Raw genomic sequence first — 18,232 nt, 5'->3', positions numbered from 1 at the left:
CTAAGAGCCCTCAAGCCTCAGCAGGTCCCCCACCCCACACCCCACACCCCACACCACGTCCCCACGGGCTCAGGATTCCCCATTTCTGCTCAATCACGGCAGTGAGTCTCTGCCTGAATTGCAAGAAAAAGGGTCTAGCTGCAGGAAATGTCTGCAGTAACGGATTCCAGCCCCGTTCTGCTTTGCTGAACTATGCTTGCCTTGTCCTGACCCTCCTCTCCTGCCCCTTCCCACTCTGCTGCTCCACTACTGGGAACAAATGCAGAACAACAGTGGCACCAAGTGGGAATCTATAGGAACACAGCAGCTGAAGCACAACGTGTACAGTGTTGGGAAGGAGCCTTTAGAATCCTGGAAGTGCTCTCCTTCGGGTCTTCACGACTTCAATATCTAGAGCATAATTTTTCCCCCTAAAATCAGCATTCCTCCAAAGCCATTTCCCTTATCAGCTCTGGAATCTCAGATAGCAGGTTTTCCCCTCTTTTCTTGCTCCCAGCCTGCACAAGAAAGACCACATCCACTTCACTCCCCCCAGATAAATACCCAGGGCTGGAATTTAAGTCTTCAGATTCCACCCTGCAGCAACGAGTTTCACATATGGAGATTCATGTCACAGGTAAAGCCCACAAAAAGCTTGCAGTCCCCTTCCTCCTCGAGTCGTTCCCTAGATGGAGGTCTGCCCTTCTGTAGCACCGCCTTGCTCTGAGGAATCATTTGGCCCAATCCTACGCAAAGTAGATGCTATTTTTTGTGGCTTTTAGCCTGGCAAACTGAACCAGCAAAATTCTATTCTGGAAAGCACTGCTGCAGCATCGGGGGATTGGTACAGTTCAGAAGAGCTTCTTCCATCCAACATCCCCTCCATGCTCCTATGGAGTTCTACCAGTAGAGTTCTACCAGTAGAGTTCAGCCCTACTCATGAGCTCTCCTACAGCAGCATAAAGTTGGTGTAACAGATAATGTGAGCTGGAAGTGAGGTAAGACTTCGGGGTGCAAAGGAGGGAAGGATCCGTCCTTTCCAGTGCCTTCCAGCCTCTGTGCTCTCCGTGAGTCTTATGAGCAGTTAGCCTAGTTTTGTTTGACTAATTAATAGAAAAGTGAAATCCTAACAGATTAAAGCTAACAACTGTGACACGCTGTTAGAATTAAGTGTAAAATCAATGATTGTCGTCTTATAATTACAACTTGTTTGATTTTTAATGGTTTTAATGCATTCTGGTGTCCTGACATGAATCTTGTGCCTTTCCAGATTAAAAGCCCTTCTGTTACAGGCTGTAACCTTGCAGGCTGTAATTCAGATCCACCTCCTACAGCCTCCCTGTCAGGTGCATGAGAGCCAAATGAACGTGGCAAGAACCAAAGCCACTGCAGGCAAGGACGGAGCATGGATGGGATGAGCAGACTGCAAAAAGGTGAGGGGAAACTGGAGCTAAGCACCTTTACAAACACACACAGTTCGATACAGCTGATCAGCATCAAGAGATAAAATAGTTAGTATGCATGAGGGAGGTGTGACGTGGATTGGTTGTGGCTGCAAACCCTACTCAGCCTCCAGAAACATTGGCTTCACCCAATCTTTCCTCTTCGCTTCAGGAACTGGTGACACTGGAATCATCCCGGCGTCCCCATTGGGTGGTGGTGGCAGCGCCCTGTTGGGGCTATAACAAAGAACAGGATGGACTCTTAGCAGGGTCTGTGTGATAGGACAAGTGGAAATGGTTTCGGGGAGGAAAATTTAGGCTGGATAGATGGAAAAAGTCGATTATAGTAAGGGCAGTGAGGCACTGGCACATGTTCCCCAGATAGGTGGTGGTGCCCCATCCCTGGAGACACCCAATGTTGGGCCAGATGGGGCTCTGAGCACCTGATGGAGCTTCAGGTTTCCCTGTTCTTTGCAGAGAGGTTGGGCCCTTTAAGGGTCCCTTCCAACTCAAAAGATTCTGTGATTCAACAGTGGCCTCCCATTGGGTGGCAGCAGCACCCACTGGGTGACATCCATTGGGTGGCAGCCCATTATTTCCCACGGGATGGAGTCGATCTGGGCGTGCTGATGGAGATGCCCATGAGGTCAGACAGCATTTCAGTGCTCTTTGCTTGCTTTGCGTGACCCAAACCACATCTCCCACCCTCCCCAACCTCCGATGTAAGCGTGGAGGAGCAGATCCGGAACAACCACCACATCTTTCTGGTTACTTTTAACAACTTTTTCTTTCCTTTTCCTACACGGCCCATTAGTGTTCCTCCAGAAAGAAAGGAGCACGAGGCCAGAAGTATGAATTAAAACAAAAAGTGGGGTTGCAGTGGTGGGAGCGCGGTACCCCCGAGCCCACACGGCTCTTTGTGCCACGTCCCCACTGCCCCCTCCCCTTCCCCCCACCTCCCCCTCCTCCACCCCCCCATCGTCTTTGTGTTTTTCCTGCAACCACCGCCTCCATCCCCATGGAAACTCTGGGGCCACCCCCCCGGGCGGAAAGGGCAGGACGAGAGGGGACAAAGGGAGTCGGGACGGAAAGGGAGAGCGGGGTCGGATCCCAAAGAAAGGGCAGGAAAAGCGGGGGGAGAAATGGGGCAAAAGTTGGAGGGAGAAGGGGAGAGGATGGGGAAAGGGTCTGGGGAGCCCGGAGGTGGAAAAAAAAATGTTTTTCTTTTCTACTTTCATTTTCTCGAAACACGGGGGAAAGTCCCGGAGTGTCGGGAGGAGACGGCGGAGCTGAGAGCATCGCACTGAGAGCGAGTGAGTGATGGGGAAAGCCTTTGGGAAGAGCTGGAGCATCGATGGTGGCACCAACGCGTCCCACCACGATGCGTTGGGGACGGCGGGGACACCGGGGGGGCGGGCAGGCTGAGCCCACACGGCCAAGTGGGGATGGGAAACTGAGGCACAGCCCTCTCTGCTCCACGTGGAGCTGGGGACGAGGTGGGAGGTGCTGCTGGTAAGGTTGATTTGGAGAGAAAACGTGATAAAACGTGATGTGGTGAGGACAGGATGCTGAGACTGATCAATATTCCTTGGAGGAGAGATCCCAGCTCCTTACAGCAGCCTTCAAAATGTGCCGTGAATTTATGAATCATAAATGGCACTGTCCTCCTGGAGGCATCAATCTCCATCATAGGCAGAGGTGTTTGTGGATCCCACGGTGTCGGGGGCATGCAGAGATTGCTGATACTGCTCTTCTGCAAGGAGCAAAGGCAGAGGGACTTTTTGCTTTCTGGCTGCTTGAAAACCAAGTGTCATTGCTGCAGAGCACTGGGTGCTCAGAAACCTCATGAGGTTGGCATGAATGTGCCTAGAACTGTACAGCTGTGCTTGGGTAACGGTGGGGTGCAGGTTTAGATGCATTCTGGCAGACTTTGAGTGTTAATGTGATCAGGCGTGCAGAGAGGATGCCGTGAGCCCCAGACACTCCAGCAGTGCCTCGTTGACTTTGTCATCACTCAAGGCATAACATTAAACTTTGGAAAGCCCTTGTGGGGGAGAAAAGGGGAGTTTTATCCTGGATTCTTGTGTTCCCAGCTCTGAGGTCTGGAAGGTTGCAGCTCCTCAGCTCGTGCTCTGCAGTACCACCAACCAATAGAGGAAAGCTGGGCAACCCCATCTCCAGCAGCTGCTGAGCTCTGTGCTGTCCCACCCAGGGTTAGGTTCATCTTTTCCCCTCAGCTATGCCAAGGCAGTAGGTGCCAACCAGAGCCATGTTGTCCTCCAGGAACTGGGTTGCATTGCTGGAGGTGGTGACCTTGCGTTGGATGCCCCAGTAATGCTTCCAACATCCTGCACCACCTGAGCAGCGGGCTCAAGGGGGGCTGGGGAGCACCTCTCTGAACTCTGCTCTGCAGCCAAAGGGGTTTGGATGTGGGGATCTCTACTTGGAGTCTTTCTTATCACCACCGTGGTGACTTCTGGCTCTGTCTCATAATGAGATGTTAATGACGAAGGGGAGACAAATGCAGGCATTGCTGATGAATGTCTTTGAGACACAAAGACGTTGCAGTTTTGAGGATGTGGTGGTCAAACCAAGGGGCTGTGCTTGGGGTGTTCGATGGCTGGCGAGAGAAGGAAGGGAAAAAAATCATTACGGTTAGGAAAAAGAAAATAGGCAGCAAGTTGGAAGGATTTGGAGAAATTTGGAGCTGTCTGTAAGGTGGGCAGCTCTTTTGGTTCCCTGGTATCATTGCACATGGTGTGCGTTCTTCCCATTTACAGCAAGCTGGGGCTGAGCTGGGGGATGATTTGCACTTTGTTTGGATATTTCTGCAGCTCTTTCATCCCCGTAACATTTTTGTGCACTGGGGACGTGTTGTAAACACCTGACAGCATTGTAACTCATGTTGGACAACCTCATCTCTTCATCTAAATGGAGATGTGGCTTTGGTCTCAAAGCAGCTGATCGAGTCTCATCGTCATCTTCTCCTACAAATGGCTCTGTTGGCATTTCTTGGCATCAAAAATAGTTGACCTGCAGGTGTGCTGGTTGCTCCAGTCTCTGCTTTTCAGGTTGGAAGTAACAGAGGGACAGTCAACAGCTTGGGGAAGGCTAGAAGAGACAGATTCTTCCCTGTCCCCATCCCCCGACCTGTGAGGCCTCCCAAATTGCTTGGTGCCCTCTCTTCCAGTGTGAAACACGCGGTGCAGTCATGAGGTGTGTGAAATTTGTTTCTCCTTTTCTGCTCAACCTCAGCTCTTTATTACTTGGTCAAAGATTTATTAGGTGGCAGTCTTTAAGCTCAGCCCTTATTCACCCTGCTGGTAGGCGTTTTCTTCGTGCATTCTCAAGGCGTAGGTGGGGTTGTGGCACTACAGTTGTTCACGCAGCCATTTATCTCAAGGGCTGTTGATTTACTGGACACCACTTGCAGCAGAAAGGGTTTTGTCTGATAGAAGTTCAACCCTTGCCTTCCTCTCCTCTCTTTGCAGCCTTCTTCCAAGGAAAAGCAGAGCAGAGAGGAGGGGAGAAACTCTGCTTCCGATTTCCCACTTGCCCTACTGATGTTCTGCAGCATTGCCTTTCAGAGCACAAACCCTCAGCGCCCACTGAAAACCCATTTGCCCATTGAAAAACAGGCGTCAAGACAATGGAAAACCCTCCTCGGAATCACCAAGGGTGGAACCCAGTGCTTTGGTTTCACCTGGGATGCACTGAGGCCACTGGTGCTGCGTTTCTGCATCGCCTGACTGCCCCATTTCTCCCTCTTTTTGGGAGTAAGCATTGCTCCAGGAACTGTGGGGTTTAGAAATGCAGAATGTGGGTCAACACAGCAAGGAAGCACATGCAGAGCTTCACCTGTTGTGTAGTAGCTCGGAGGATGTAAAAGGTTTTCCTCTTGTTTTGACACCTAAATTTTTTCTGACAGAAGATGCACTTAGAGAAGAATTAGAAACCCTTGATTGACAGCTTGCTTAAAATAAAACACGATGGCTGCATTTTCTTTATTTCTCCGCTTAAACCACAGGTTTCTTTGTTCTTCGTCGTGACAAACAGAGCTTTCTTCCTTATTGTCACTGTTTGGCACCGTAAGCGAAATCTTCTTTCGTCTTTTCTCCTGCGATGAGGATGCTGCGGTGACGCTCTGGGAGAGGCAGCGATTCACTCTGCTCCAGGATTTAGCTCTGCCCTCAGCTGAGCCACAGATGCTGCGGAGAGGTTGCCAGGGATGCAGACACAATCCTACCTCCAGGTTTTTGCTGCATCCCCGCCGCTGAGCGAGATATGGATCATACCCAGGATTATCGCCCATCCGAATGGGAGGAAGGGATGCTGAGATGTCGGGTTGCAAGGGGGATGGATCTGGGTGCCAGGTTTTTGTGCTGTCTCGGTGCCGTGGGGTGGGAGTGGGGTGCGGGGACCCCCCCAGTGATGCGGGGTGCGGGATTTTTCAGTTCTGGTGCCGATGCTGTGCTCATGGTGAGGTCTCTGTGGCGCAATGGACGAGCGCGCTGGACTTCTAATCCAGAGGTTCCGGGTTCGAGTCCCGGCAGAGATGATCTCCAGGCAGGTGTCTCTTTTATTTTATGTGTATTCCTCCATAAATCCCAATCCCACTCATTAATTACACCCCAGAAGGCTTGAGGTGGGAGATGGTGACTTTTCACGGCGTCGTCTCGGCCGCTGATGCTCGCAGTGGTTGTGTGCTCCCCATCCAAGGTGTGTTTCTTCCACCATATTCCCCTTCCCTCGTTCCTTTTGGTAGCTGCTGGATGCTTTGGGTTTTAACCCTATTTGTTCCCCCAGTTCTGCTTGTCAGACCTGTCTGATGCTTTAAGAAAACTGCTGTGTTTCCAGTAGAAATCTGGTGGTCAGGCAGTGGTTTGGAACCTTGTGTTGATATTTTGTTTGATAAGTATGGCTTGCCTTTCAAATCTATGGACAAAGGAAAAACAGCAGTAGGTCAATATTCTGAGTTCTTACCTTATAGAAATCTTTTGCAAATGCTCTTGTTTTTCATGTTTTCATGTTGATGATGCACGTTTGCTGGCAGCCACCTCCATATCCCTACGGAGGTTCATCTTTGTAAGTAGTAAACATTGACGAAAGACAAAGATCCTGACCCTACAGCAGAGCTTCTTCCACCTCTGTGACCTTTGACGACTTTTCTCCACTTGAAAAGTGGGTTTCTTTCCATTGGTGTCAGCATAGAATCTCTTTCTGGGAAGGCTAAAAAAAAGTCCAAAGAAATAATGTGCGTGACCTCAGGAGTTGGATGTAGATGGAGCCCAGAACAGTGGGGAAGGAGGGCAGCAAACGCTTTACATGAGAAGGTTCCATCACGATCCCATTCCTCTGGATGGAGGGGGGAAAGAAAAAAAGGCAACAAGTGCCAACAGCAACCCGTGAGGGATGGAGTTTCCCTAGGACACGGAAGGCATCTCAGTGGGGTTGCAGAGGTTGTGGGTTTGAGGAACATTTGCTATAAAGGGTAAAAAAGGTGTCCTCAGGCATGGCCATTAGGGCAGCACAGAGATTTCCGGTTAGTCTTTGTGAAATATTAGTTAAACAAACCCATTTCCTTCCTTTGTTCTCAGAAGAGCATCTCCGCACAGGGGACATCACCTCTGTGCGGGGGCATCCAAAGCTAGATGTGTGGATGTCAGGATGGCGGTGAGCAGAGCCCTGCTCCTCCTGGGTGAGTGCAGCCACAGGGTGAGCAGGAGCCCCAAAAAGCCCCAATGGTCTTCAGGGAGATGGATGGAGGGCCAAGGAGGCTCCATCTCCAGCGTAGGGTCTGTGGGGCGCTTGCGCTTTGAGTTGCTTTGGGATATGCCTGGAGAAGGGTTAGCTCTGTTTGGGGAAGGAGGGAGGTTAGTTTATCCTGTGTGGTTGTGGGGATTGGGATGGAGCAGTGGTCACTACATCATGTTACAGGCACAGGGCTTCCTCTGTAGGGTGGTCCCAGGCATTGCTGGGTAGGAAGGAAACGAGGGTCCAGCAAGGCTGGTGGGAGTGAGCACCAGCTGAGGGTGGGGAAGCTGTGCTATGGGGTGGTTGGGGGTGCTAGGAGGTGTTCAGGAACCTGGCAGACCTCTCCAAGCCCCAACGAAGGCTCACTTCCAAGGGCAGACAACTGCAGAAGAGCTGCCTGGGGCTTCTCACCCCATCTTTTCCTCCTCCTTGCAGCTCAAGCCCTCGGCCTTGCTGGTGAGTCTCTGTGCTTGCAGCATCATGATGTGTGAGGAGGTGTGCTGGGGCATCCCCTCCAGCGTCCCTCTTCTTTCCCCATCCCAATGCTTTGGTGCCCAAAGCAATGCTTTGCTGCTCTGCCCCAATTTCCCCTCTTCCCCAGTTGCAGAGATGGCCCTGCTGACCACGGACCCCCCCTGGAGTGTGATATTCCAAGGGGAAAGTGTCACCCTGCGGTGCCAGGGACCCCGTGTGCATGGGCAGCAGCCCACAGCCTGGTACCACAATAACAAACTGCTGGAGCACACAAAAACCAACACGTACAGGATCCAGAATGCCAGGTATAAAGAGAATGGCAGATACAAGTGCCAGAGCTCAGGCTCCACGTCCAGCAACTCCATCACCCTGAGCGTCTCCTACGGTGAGTGCTGAGAACTGCTCTGTGCTGTTCTGGACCTGCCCTGGGACAAACACAGCCCCGTGCATAAGGGAGACAGAACTGTTGGCTTTGGGTTACTGTGGGCTGAGCTTTGGGGGGGGAGCTTCTTGCATCCATATCTCTGCAAAGTGCATCTTTAGTTGGAGTGGGTTGGGTTGGAACGGACCCTAAAGGCCACCTCGTTCCAAGCCCTGCAATGGGCAAGGCTGCTTTCAACTAGGTCAGGTTGCCCAAAGGCCCATCTAGCCTGACCCTAATGATGGAAAATCTACGGCTTCTCATGAGCAGCCCAGGATACGATTGGCTTTCAGGGCTGCAGTCACACTGCTGCCTCACACCGAATTTTTCATCCATCAGTGCTACCACAAAACCCTTTCCTCTAGGGCAGCATTCATCCCCCGCTCTGTGTTGAGGTTTGGGATAACCCCAAGCCAAGTGCAGGACCTTCAGCAGAGGCCCTTGGGTTCTCTTGCAGACCTGCTGATCCTCCAGGTCCCATCGCATGCAGTGTTTGAAGGGGAGCTGCTGCAGATGCGGTGCCGGGGATGGAAGGCGGGCAGTTTGGCTGCAATGCGGTACTACAAGGATGGAGCTGACATCACCAAACTCTACACCTCAGCAGAGCAGCTCTCCATCCCCCATGCCGAAACCCACCACAGCGGCAGATATCACTGCAGTGCAGACATGCACTCCTATTTGTCATTAAAGAAAAGGGAATCTCAGCATTTATACGTTTCCATCAAAGGTAAGAAATCCCCGTTAGCCTTTGGGCTTTCCATCGTCCCCATGTGGGAGCTGCAGGACAAAGGGTGAGGGTTGAGCTCAGTACCCTGCAGCCCATTGCTCAACTCTCCCACAGTGGGATTGGGGAGAGAATTTGGGGGGAAAGGTGGAAGTCACGGGTTGAGATTGATTGGGTCAGCCATCCTGGTTCTGCTTCTTGTGCACGCTCAGCTCCTTGCTGGCAGAGTTCCTCCAAGGAAGATGTGCCCTGACAACTTCCAGGGGAACTCGTATACGCCTTTGAATCAAAATCAAGAAGAAAAAACCAATTTCCTTTTCCTTTCCAGAGCTCTTCACCTCCCCAGTGCTGAGCGTAGCCAGCTCAACGGAGCTTCTCGAAGGAAGTCCCCTCAACCTGAGCTGCACCACACAGCTCAGCCCATACAGACCCCACGCTGTCCTCTGGTACCTCTTCTATGGGAACAGCACAGTCCTTCGAGGTCCCACGACCTCCTCCGAGTACCAGATGCCAACAGTGGGGCTGATGGACACTGGGTTCTACTCCTGTGTGGTGCGGACAAAAAGCTCCGGTGTCCGGAAATGGAGTCCTCAGGTCCTCATCACCATCAAACGTGAGTGTTTGGGGTGCTGGGGAGGAGCAGCCCTTGGGTTCTGCCACCTGCAGAGATGTGCAGGGTGGTTCCATCAATGCCCGCCTCTCTACCACCACTTCTTCCTTCCTGACATCCAATGAGTGTCCCCACTCATTCACTATTTGGGAAAAACGAGCGTTTCATTGGGAGTGTCTACATTATAAACCAGCGTTTCTGTTTTCTCCCCCCACATCTCACAGGAGTCCCCATTTCGGGGGTGTCCCTGGAGGTTTGGCCCCAGGAGGGACAGGTGATGGAGGGGCAGCGCCTGGTGTTGCACTGCTCCGTGGCCGTGGGCACCGGCTCCATCTCCTTCTCCTGGCACCGAGAGGGCTCTGCAGAAGTGCTTGGGAGGGACAGAAGCTACGAGATCACATCGACCCAACAGAGTGACAACGGGCAGTATTACTGCATGGCCTCGAATGGGGACAGCCCAGCCCGGAGCCTGCTGGTGAAGGTCACTGTAGTGGGTGAGCAGCATCACGGCATGGTTGGGGCTCATGTGGGTATTGGCACTACAGGGTTGATATTGAGGGGACATCGGGGCTGTCCTGGTGCTGCTGAAGTGGGGGGAGACCCGAAGTGATCCCCAAAGGGCACCATAAAAGGGGATGGCTGCAGAAACGGATTTTGCAGGGTCCTCCTGTAGTAGGGTGGGCGTCGGGGCGTTTATTTGTTGGACATCTGAAGTCCTGTGGCTGTGCACCAGCTCCTGCTGAGGTCTGAGCTGCTGCTGACAGCTGAGAAAGCTTCAACCCGAGCTGCTCTGTGTAGATCGGCCCCACGCGGCCGTGCAATGGCCAGGAGATGGATGCAGGTTTGGGGACGGCGGTTCATCCACGCCCTGCAGCCTTTGCTCGAATCTTACACCTCTTCCTGCATCCTTCCAGCTGCTGCCACCAGAACCTGGCAACGTCCTGATGGCAGCAGCTGGGAGAAAGGCAGAATCCAACTTCCGTGTGGTTTTTCAGGTGAGCCCTGAGGGTTTGCTTGTTTCCCAGGTGCCTCCTCACTCTTCTGCAACTCTGTCAGAGCGCTGCTGCTGCTGGCAGTGCTGGGGATCCTATTGCTGGGGGTGGTTGTTGTCCATGTCCTCACTGCACGGAGCAGAGAGCCGAAAGGAATGGAGCTCCGAACGCTCATGGAAGCATCCGCATCAGTCGTGCTCCAGGAGAGGATGTTTGAGGCTGTCCCTGCAAGGGCACCCAGGAAGTGAGCAGAATGAGTGTCCCCATGTCCTTCCCCCAACCTGACCTGTCCGTGTTGCAGCAAACAGATGCTTCTGTTGGTTTTACTGTGTACATTGCCCAATAAAGCATTGCTGAGCATGGAGAGTACCAGGCCCCTTGACACCCCCAGTACAACTAAAGATCCCAGCACTCTTACCCTATCGGTTCGGCACTTCTTCTGAGCCCTTTTCCCCTCCGCACTGAGCCGAGAACGCACCCGCTTGGGCCTCCCAGCGGCCCTTTCGTGCTCCCGGGTGCGTCTGATTGGTGCAGCGCTGCAATAGATTTGCATGGCCACGCCCTTTAGCCTCGCCCGTCCATCCCGGCCACCCGGAAGTCGCTTTCTTCCCGCTGGAGCCGCTCTGCGCTGCCGCTCTCTATGGTCAGCGGTCCTCCACGTGGCTCTACTTGGGCAGCTGTGTTCTGGGGGACCCCTGGAGGCCCACCAGGACCTCCCCACTGTTTCTGGGGATTCCTCCATGGGTGGGACACCCACACTGCTCTGGGCAGCAGTTCCAGGGCCTCACTGCCCTCTGGGTAAAGAATTTAAGGTTCCTTCCGACCCAACCCCTTCTATTGTTCCATGGTTCTGTGATCTCTAAGGCCGTTCCAACCCAACCATTCTGTGATTCCACGGATCTGTGATCTTCCAGATCTCTTCCAACCCAACTGTGCTGTGATTCCGTGTCTTTAAAGTCCCCTCCAACCCAAACTCTTCTGTATTTCCATGCTTCTATGATCCTTAAAGGTCCCTTCCAAGGGAGGAACGTTGTGGAGCTCCTGCAGTAGCTGCACATCACTGCTCTGCTGTATTGGCTGATATTCACCCTCTGGAGCCTAGCAGCTGCAGGTGAAGCTGTGCTGTCAGTCACTGCAAGCCAAGGCAGTGCCAGTGGGGATATCCTGCTCTGCTCCATGCTCTTTGGGCCATACTTGGAATGGTGGTCTCACTTTTTGCCGTTCAGAAAGGCTGGAGATGGACTGGAGAGGATCCAAAGCAGAACCATAGGATGCCCCAAGGGCTGGTGAGGGGCTGGACTTGTTCAGCCTGGAGAAAAGGCTCAGGAGACCTCATCTGTGTGTCCCAGTATTTGATGGCTGGCTGCAAAGGAGTCGGACGCTCCTCGTTTACAAGGAGCCATGCACAAAAAAATGCGGAAATGGGCACCAGTGGCACTGGAGGAGATTCCAGTTGGTCCCAAGAGGACAATTTTGTCACTGTGATAACATTCAGACGCTGCAACAACTCCCCAGGGACATGGTGGAAACTGTAATACTCGAGAATTTAAGGTTTGGATACACAAAGTGTAGGATGCTCTGCTATGGGATGTGCTTTTGTCGCAAAATTGATTGGACCAGTTGACCTCTGAGGTCCCCTCCAACCTGAGCTCTGATTTCTGTAATTTCTATTAAACCTCACAGTGTTGACTCCTGGCATCTCAAAACAACCATCCTTTGGGCTGTACCAAAGCATCTCCACTAATGTGATGATCTACAGAGCTGGGAAGTGGCAAAAATCTGCTCCTAGCCCCAGAGCTGCTGAGATTTTGCTACTTAGAGAAAGAAGTGGAGCCGGGCAGGTTCACCCCACTGGGATAACAATGCTGTGCTTTCCGTGCAGGCATTGCAATCAGCACTGTGCTTCCACGCTGTCACACACAACTGAGACAGAAAGTCAATTGTTAGTCACTTTATTGGCAGGAGTTCATATTTACAACAGAATAATAGGAAGTAGGAAAGAAGCTAGTCATTACAAAGCTCCTCAGTGTTTGCACAGCTTTAATGGCTTGGGATGGCATCGTCCATCTGCTGGGGGGAAAAAAAAAAATAATCTGTGTATAAAATCACAGCAGTACTAAAAACAGAGATGACTGCTTTGTGCAGAGGATGTAACTTCCAATGCAGTGACGGTGTTCTTTTCTTCGTCTCAGCTGTCGTGTCTGCAAAGAGGGGAAGAGGTTAGGAAGTGATTCCCATGTCCTCCCATTGTGTGCTGGATGGACTTGAGGCCGTGTGGGAATTCAGAGCACACCTGGATGCCAACAGGGTTTGGGCTCTGGGATTGCGGAGTTCCCCATGCTGGAGGCTGCATGCAGAGTGTTGGATGGATGGGTGCTTTGGGAAACACCCTAAAAGTCCCTTTGGCTTTTTGTTTTTTACACAGTTCCTGTGGTGATTCATGCTTCTTCGGCTGTGGTTAGCGCAGAGCTGGGTGCCCAGAGGTCTGATGGTTGTGGAAAGGTGCTTCAGAGTGCTGCTGCTTTGGAGGCATTGCGTTTTGCTGGCTTAAAGGGGTGCTTGGAGTGAGTGCTTGGCTTTGTACCTTCGGTGCGTCATAGCAGGAGGTGCAGGAGGCTGAGGAGGAGGAGCAAAGGCAGATGGCACTGCAGGGGTAATCCCACCGAGTCCAAAAACTCCTGGGAAGTCAACGAAAAGAAATGGGTCAAAACCAGCATGGTTTGGAGCTGTAAAATGGTGGCAGAATTCATGCTCTGCCCAACTCCTCTACCTTCGTGCTGTCCCCTTGCTTAACCTTGGGGAAAATAAATGTGCCCAGGAGTATCTTTGTTGGGATAATCCCTGGTGGGAGTGTCCCTATGGGGAGCATCCCAGCTGGGAGCATCACTATTGGGAGCATCCCAGTTGGGACAGTTTCCATTGGGAGCATCCCAGTTGGGATAATGCCCATAGGGAACGTCCCAGTTGGGATCATTTGCATTGGGAGCATCCCAGCTGGGGCAATCTCCATTGATAACATCCCAGTTGGGATCATTTCCATTGGGAGCATCCCTCGAGGGACTCTCCCTGTCAGAAGCTTAGCAAAGCAAAGACCTTCAGTTTCCTTCGAATATGGGGAAGTAACACCATCTTTTCCAAATCCCTTCCCCAAAGCAACATGGTGCTCAAAGGGGTGTTCAGGAAGAATAATAGCCTGCACCGTGACAGCGCATCACAGCTGTGGTGTGGATGCCCTCTGTCCAAACACTTTTGTGTTGCCCAACAGTTGGAAGCCAACATTTCAAATCCATTTCTCACTGCAGTGGAAGAACCCTTTCTATTTTTCACTTTTTTTTCAGAAATACAAAGAGGAAGTCCGACTCACCTCACCTTCATAATATCTGTACATCATGTATACTGTGGGTATTAGCGTGGTGTTGTCATAATAGTATTCTGCAGTTGTATATAAGTAATCACCTGGAACGAAAGCACGGTCCCATGAGCCCATTTTGCATCCACATCCAGTGTAACCCCATTGGCTTGGGGGGATGCAGTCTCAGGGGCTGATGAGAACTGCTGGGGCCAGAGCAGCTCCATCAAAACAGCTCTGGGTTGTCCTTTGAATCCTCTTTCCTACCAACCCCCCCACCCCACCCCGCATTTATCACTCAATTTGCACAGAATTCGCCCAAAACAAAGATTGCTTACTGTAGTAAGATGCGTAGTCATATAAAAACTTGGTCATTTCCTCATCTCCTATCTCAGCATTTCCTAAAAAACAAAAAAAAGAAACGGTTTGCTTTCCCTCGGCGCGAGCGGAGCTTTGCACAGGGCCCTATGGGATGTGGTTTTGCGGGAACGGTTTCGCTGATTTATTGGCTTTTTGTGCAAAAGTTGCTCCCCCCGTGGGAGTAACGGATTCCCAATCTGGTCCGTAATTAAATCAAGGACGTGGAACAAAAGATATCAAGTTACGGGCTGGCCGCGGCATTGCGTTTTCCTGTATTTTAGGAATGGATTTGCAGGAAGGGAGCGGAGTAATGGGGGCTGTGGAGCTCATCCCCACTGCCCACATCCATTCCTGGGTGCCCTCGGGGTGCTGCGAGCGCTCAGCTGCCGTTTCCTCCATGCCAAGCCACTATAAATAGATGAACACACAGCTCAATCCAAACCATGGCAAGCCCCGCTCATTTCCCTTCTCCACATTGGACTTTTGTATACAGAGAGCCCATTGGGAATGAACAATTTGACTCTGTCACGTTAAGGTTGCATCGGGGCTGGTAGCACCCATGGGTGCCCCTCTCTGCCCCATGGATCACAGCCTCCCCAGCCTGGACCCAATGGTTCTCAGCCTCACACCCCACCGTTAAGGAGCACGAGGACTCTGGAGCCCATTTCCCTGCCTCTAAAGCCGCTCACATGCCACCAATCTCAGTTTTTGGAGCTCCGTGTCACCTCATATCCACCCAGCCGACATCCTACGGCCATGGGAAAAGCTCTGCTCCTTCTGTCCAGTTGGACAAACTCCCAGCACTTTCTCCCCACGCATTCTGAGAAAGCTATTTGCTGTATTTACGCTGGAGCCACGCTAAGAATAATACGGGAAATAATACGGGAGTCACAGCGAGGAACTTTCAGCCAAAAATCCCATTTAACCCCTCAAAGGACGCTCAGCTCCGTTCTTTTGCTGCCTGGGAAGCAGGAGCAGCTCCGGGTGCTGTCACTGCCCAACAGTTCTGCCTTCCCAAAGCACAACTGGAGCAATCCTGCTTCTTCCCTCGCCCCGTTTGTACCTCTCTTACAGTACACAGAGTATTAATTGGAGTGCAATACGAAAACATTGCAATGTATCAAACTCTGAGCACACGCTTTGCTGTGACCCAGAGCTCCCAGCTGTGCTCAGGTTGCTTTTGCCCCCCACTTGCTGAGAAAACACCCCCAAAACCCTTCAGCCCCACACAGCATCTCAGCACCACGACCACCCCGAGCCACAAAGCAGCAAATAGGAAGGAAAAAAAAAAAAAAAAAGTGCCTTTTTACCCAATGTAAAATGAAGAAGGATGAGTGACGCCCATACAAAGTTCATCATCCTGTACGTCCCGGCGTCGCCTTCGGACGCTGCTCCGCTCTGCTCAGTTCCTTCAGACGTCCCAGAGCTGCAGCCCAGAGGCAGGAAATGACACTGAGGGGGGTTGGACGAGCTGCCCCCGCACTGGGATATAGGATGTGGGACACTGGGACCCCCACACCACGCAAGGTCAGGTTGGGCTGTGGGCTGTGCTGCTGAGAGCTGATGCTTTCAGGGCCGGAGCTCCCAGATTCGATTCCCCCTCCCTTCAACTCTTTGGGGATTTTTTTTTATTATTATTTTTTTTCTCCAGCTGTAATTTCACTTTCTGCCTCAGTTTCCCTATCAGAAAGAAGAAACATGACCAGCTGCAGGGTGACGTTATCTGAGTCCTGTAGCACAGAAGGATGCCCTATTTTGGGGAGGCACTTTGCGCATCCACGGTGATCAGATAAGTATTGGTATCAGTTCCTTTTTTCCTCTCTTGTCTCTAAAAACAAAAACCAAAACAGGAGGAAAAAAAAAAAAAAGAAAAAAAAAAACAATATTTTTTCAGAGAGAGAAATATGGGGGGAAGCAAAATGCTGCTGCTCTGAGGTGGAGGGTTCAGAGCTTTCTCCAAAATGACAACGGAGCGCAGGATGGACTCAGGTGGAGGGGAAAGGAGGTGAGTGCATGGGGTGGAGGTGATGGAGAGCACGTTGGGGGCTCCCAGAGCAACCTCTGTGTGTTACACAGTGGGGAGAAGTTGGGTTTGATGAGAAAAAGATGCAGTTCTCGTTGCTTGTGCCCTCATTGGGATGGGCACGGCGGTGGGTGCTGCGCTGCGCTGGCTCTCAGTGTTGCACCAGGTTTGGGGGTGCAATGGGAAGCATCTCCAAATCCCCCATACATCCCCAAACACCCCCACCAGCACCCCCAAACCACCCCCAAGTATCCTCAAACCCCCCCCCCAAGCATCCCTGCACCCCCCAAGCATCCCCAAATCCTCCCACACAGCCCCAACCCCCTCTTTCATCCTCAACCCCCCTCCCCCCCACCAAACCTCCCCACATCCCAACCCCCTCGCACCCAAAGATCCCAACTCCCCCTCCAAACACCCCCAACCCCCTCACTAAGCATCCCGACCCCCCCCCTAAATATCCCAGCTCCCCTCCCAAACGTCCCAAACCTCCACCCTCAACAGCATCACAACCAAAACTTCAGCCGTGGCCAAAATTTGATATCGGATTCCAACAGGGAGGAATCCCAGCAGGATGGGGCTGGGAGCTGTGTCAGCAGCGTGGGAGTCAGAAAAGAGTTAAAACGTTGTGTTTTTAGAGCTGGTGGGAGGCACATCCGCAAGGATTCTGGTAGCTTTCATCAGAAGGACTGATGGGGTGGGAAGGAGGGTCCCTGGCAAAGCCTCAAGGCTGGATTCCGAGGGATTTTTGCTGGCTTGGAGCTGGGGTTGTTACAATCTGAGGATGTCACGATCACAACTCAACGTGCAGCACAGTGCTGATGGGGGAGTTGATGAAATTGGGATTTCTTTGGGGCAACAGGGCAGCGCAGTAGGGCGAGCAGAGCCTCGGCACCACATTTGTTTTGGGGCTGGGTGCATCGCTTTCCCTGCACACGTGTAGATGCAGAAGGAGCTCTGTGCCCAGGCCTTGCACACACGGCTTGCACTCAGCTGCTTCCAGTGCCCCATATGAGAACAAAGCCCACCGAGCTCCGGATCTGCTGCCTCCCACCCAACACCATTTCTGCTTACAACACTCACGCAGGATTTCTGGCTGGAGGAATACAGCACTCCCTCCGTGCTTTGGGTTTTAGCTTCTTCCCTTGAGGTTCATTCTTACCCAATTGTAACAGAGAACCTCAGCATCATCCAAAGGGCAGCCAAGAAATGTGGCCAAACCCAACATTTTCCCCATTCCCATTTTATGTAAGCTGTGCACTTTTAGGTCTTTTTGTGCAGTAAAGCTCCTCTGCTCCAAGCAATCTGCAAAAGATTGAGGGGTGGAGAGGCACCCAATGGTGGGAGCAATGTTTTGTAAGGGACCCCCCAGGACCAATGGTTTGGGTTGTGGTTGGGGCTCTTTGCTGCAGATGGAGCAGGAAGGTGTGGATGATCCCATCCTCTGCTTGAAGCATTGCATCATTTCCCACCTTCCGTAGGAGGAAGCAAAATTCGAAGGGAAATTAAAATCACGGGCAAATGAGGCCGTCCTGCTCACAATGAGGTTAGCAGGATTCCTAAGGAAACAGCCACTGTGGGGTGAGGTGGATGGATGGAGCTGCTCCTATGGGACGCAGCAGGGAGGAAACCCGGAGCCCAGCAGTGATGGGATGGGGATGGGATGGAGGTGGGGTTGGGATGGGGATGGAATGGGGATGGGATGGAGGTGGGGACGGGGACATGGGAATGGGGATGGGGATGGGGATGGGATGGGGATGGGGATGGGGATGGGATGGGGATGGGGATGGGGATGGGGATGGGGATGGGGATGGGTGTGGGGATGGATGTTAGGATGGGGATGGGATGGGGATGGGGATGGGGATGGGGATGGGTGTGGGGATGGGTGTGGGGATGGGGATGGGATGGGGATGAGGATGGGGATGGGTGTGGGGATGGATGTTAGGATGGGGATGGGATGGGGATGGGGATGGGGATGGGGATGGGTGTGGGGATGGGGATGGGATGGGGATGAGGATGGGGATGGGTGTGGGGATGGATGTTAGGATGGGGATGGGATGGGGATGGGGATGGGGATGGGGATGGGTGTGGGGATGGGGATGGGATG

The 18,232-nt window shown here is 52.4% G+C and overlaps 2 protein-coding genes and 1 non-coding gene across 19 annotated transcripts; 2 read left to right on the top strand and 1 right to left on the bottom strand.

Moving 5' to 3' along the window:
- The first annotated feature begins 1,259 nt into the window (after nucleotides 1-1,259).
- On the top strand, nucleotides 1,260-10,756 carry LOC100538808 (Fc receptor-like protein 4). 16 transcript variants are annotated; one of them, XM_085209727.1, is made up of 13 exons: nucleotides 2,400-2,734; nucleotides 5,449-5,794; nucleotides 5,876-5,987; nucleotides 6,057-6,140; nucleotides 6,475-6,506; nucleotides 7,019-7,119; nucleotides 7,611-7,631; nucleotides 7,777-8,034; nucleotides 8,528-8,797; nucleotides 9,123-9,407; nucleotides 9,629-9,898; nucleotides 10,203-10,399; nucleotides 10,539-10,756. In XM_085209727.1, the coding sequence occupies exons 4-13, from the start codon at nucleotides 6,108-6,110 to the stop codon at nucleotides 10,611-10,613; spliced, it is 1,542 nt and encodes a 513-aa protein (XP_085065853.1). In that variant the 5' UTR covers nucleotides 2,400-2,734; nucleotides 5,449-5,794; nucleotides 5,876-5,987; nucleotides 6,057-6,107; the 3' UTR covers nucleotides 10,614-10,756. The 16 variants fall into 16 exon arrangements, 15 of the variants coding, with proteins under 15 accessions (XP_085065857.1, XP_085065853.1, XP_085065846.1 ...); XM_085209720.1 differs by having other exon boundaries at nucleotides 5,876-6,140; XM_085209726.1 differs by having other exon boundaries at nucleotides 5,449-5,987; nucleotides 6,060-6,140.
- Nucleotides 5,906-5,979, top strand: TRNAR-UCU (transfer RNA arginine (anticodon UCU)). The gene has a single exon. It is a non-coding gene; the product is annotated as a tRNA-Arg (tRNA).
- Nucleotides 10,757-12,332: 1,576 nt separating the features above from the next.
- On the bottom strand, nucleotides 12,333-15,610 carry LOC146542651 (uncharacterized). Of its 2 annotated transcripts, none has more exons than XM_085209746.1 (4): nucleotides 15,416-15,610; nucleotides 14,084-14,146; nucleotides 13,766-13,852; nucleotides 12,333-13,074 (listed from the first exon to the last, which is right to left on the bottom strand). In XM_085209746.1, the coding sequence occupies exons 1-4, from the start codon at nucleotides 15,462-15,464 to the stop codon at nucleotides 12,944-12,946; spliced, it is 330 nt and encodes a 109-aa protein (XP_085065872.1). In that variant the 5' UTR covers nucleotides 15,465-15,610; the 3' UTR covers nucleotides 12,333-12,943. The 2 variants fall into 2 exon arrangements, with proteins under 2 accessions (XP_085065872.1, XP_085065873.1); XM_085209747.1 differs by having other exon boundaries at nucleotides 13,761-13,852; nucleotides 15,416-15,594.
- Between the last annotated feature and the right edge of the window lie 2,622 nt (nucleotides 15,611-18,232).

The sequence above is a fragment of the Meleagris gallopavo genome, chromosome 27 (genome assembly GCF_905368555.1).
Source record: "Meleagris gallopavo chromosome 27, MGAL_WU_HG_1.1, whole genome shotgun sequence".
Taxonomy (NCBI): Eukaryota; Metazoa; Chordata; class Aves; order Galliformes; family Phasianidae; genus Meleagris; species Meleagris gallopavo.
The sequence above is the reverse complement of the archived record's forward strand: the minus strand, read 5'-3'. Positions and strand labels throughout refer to the sequence as shown.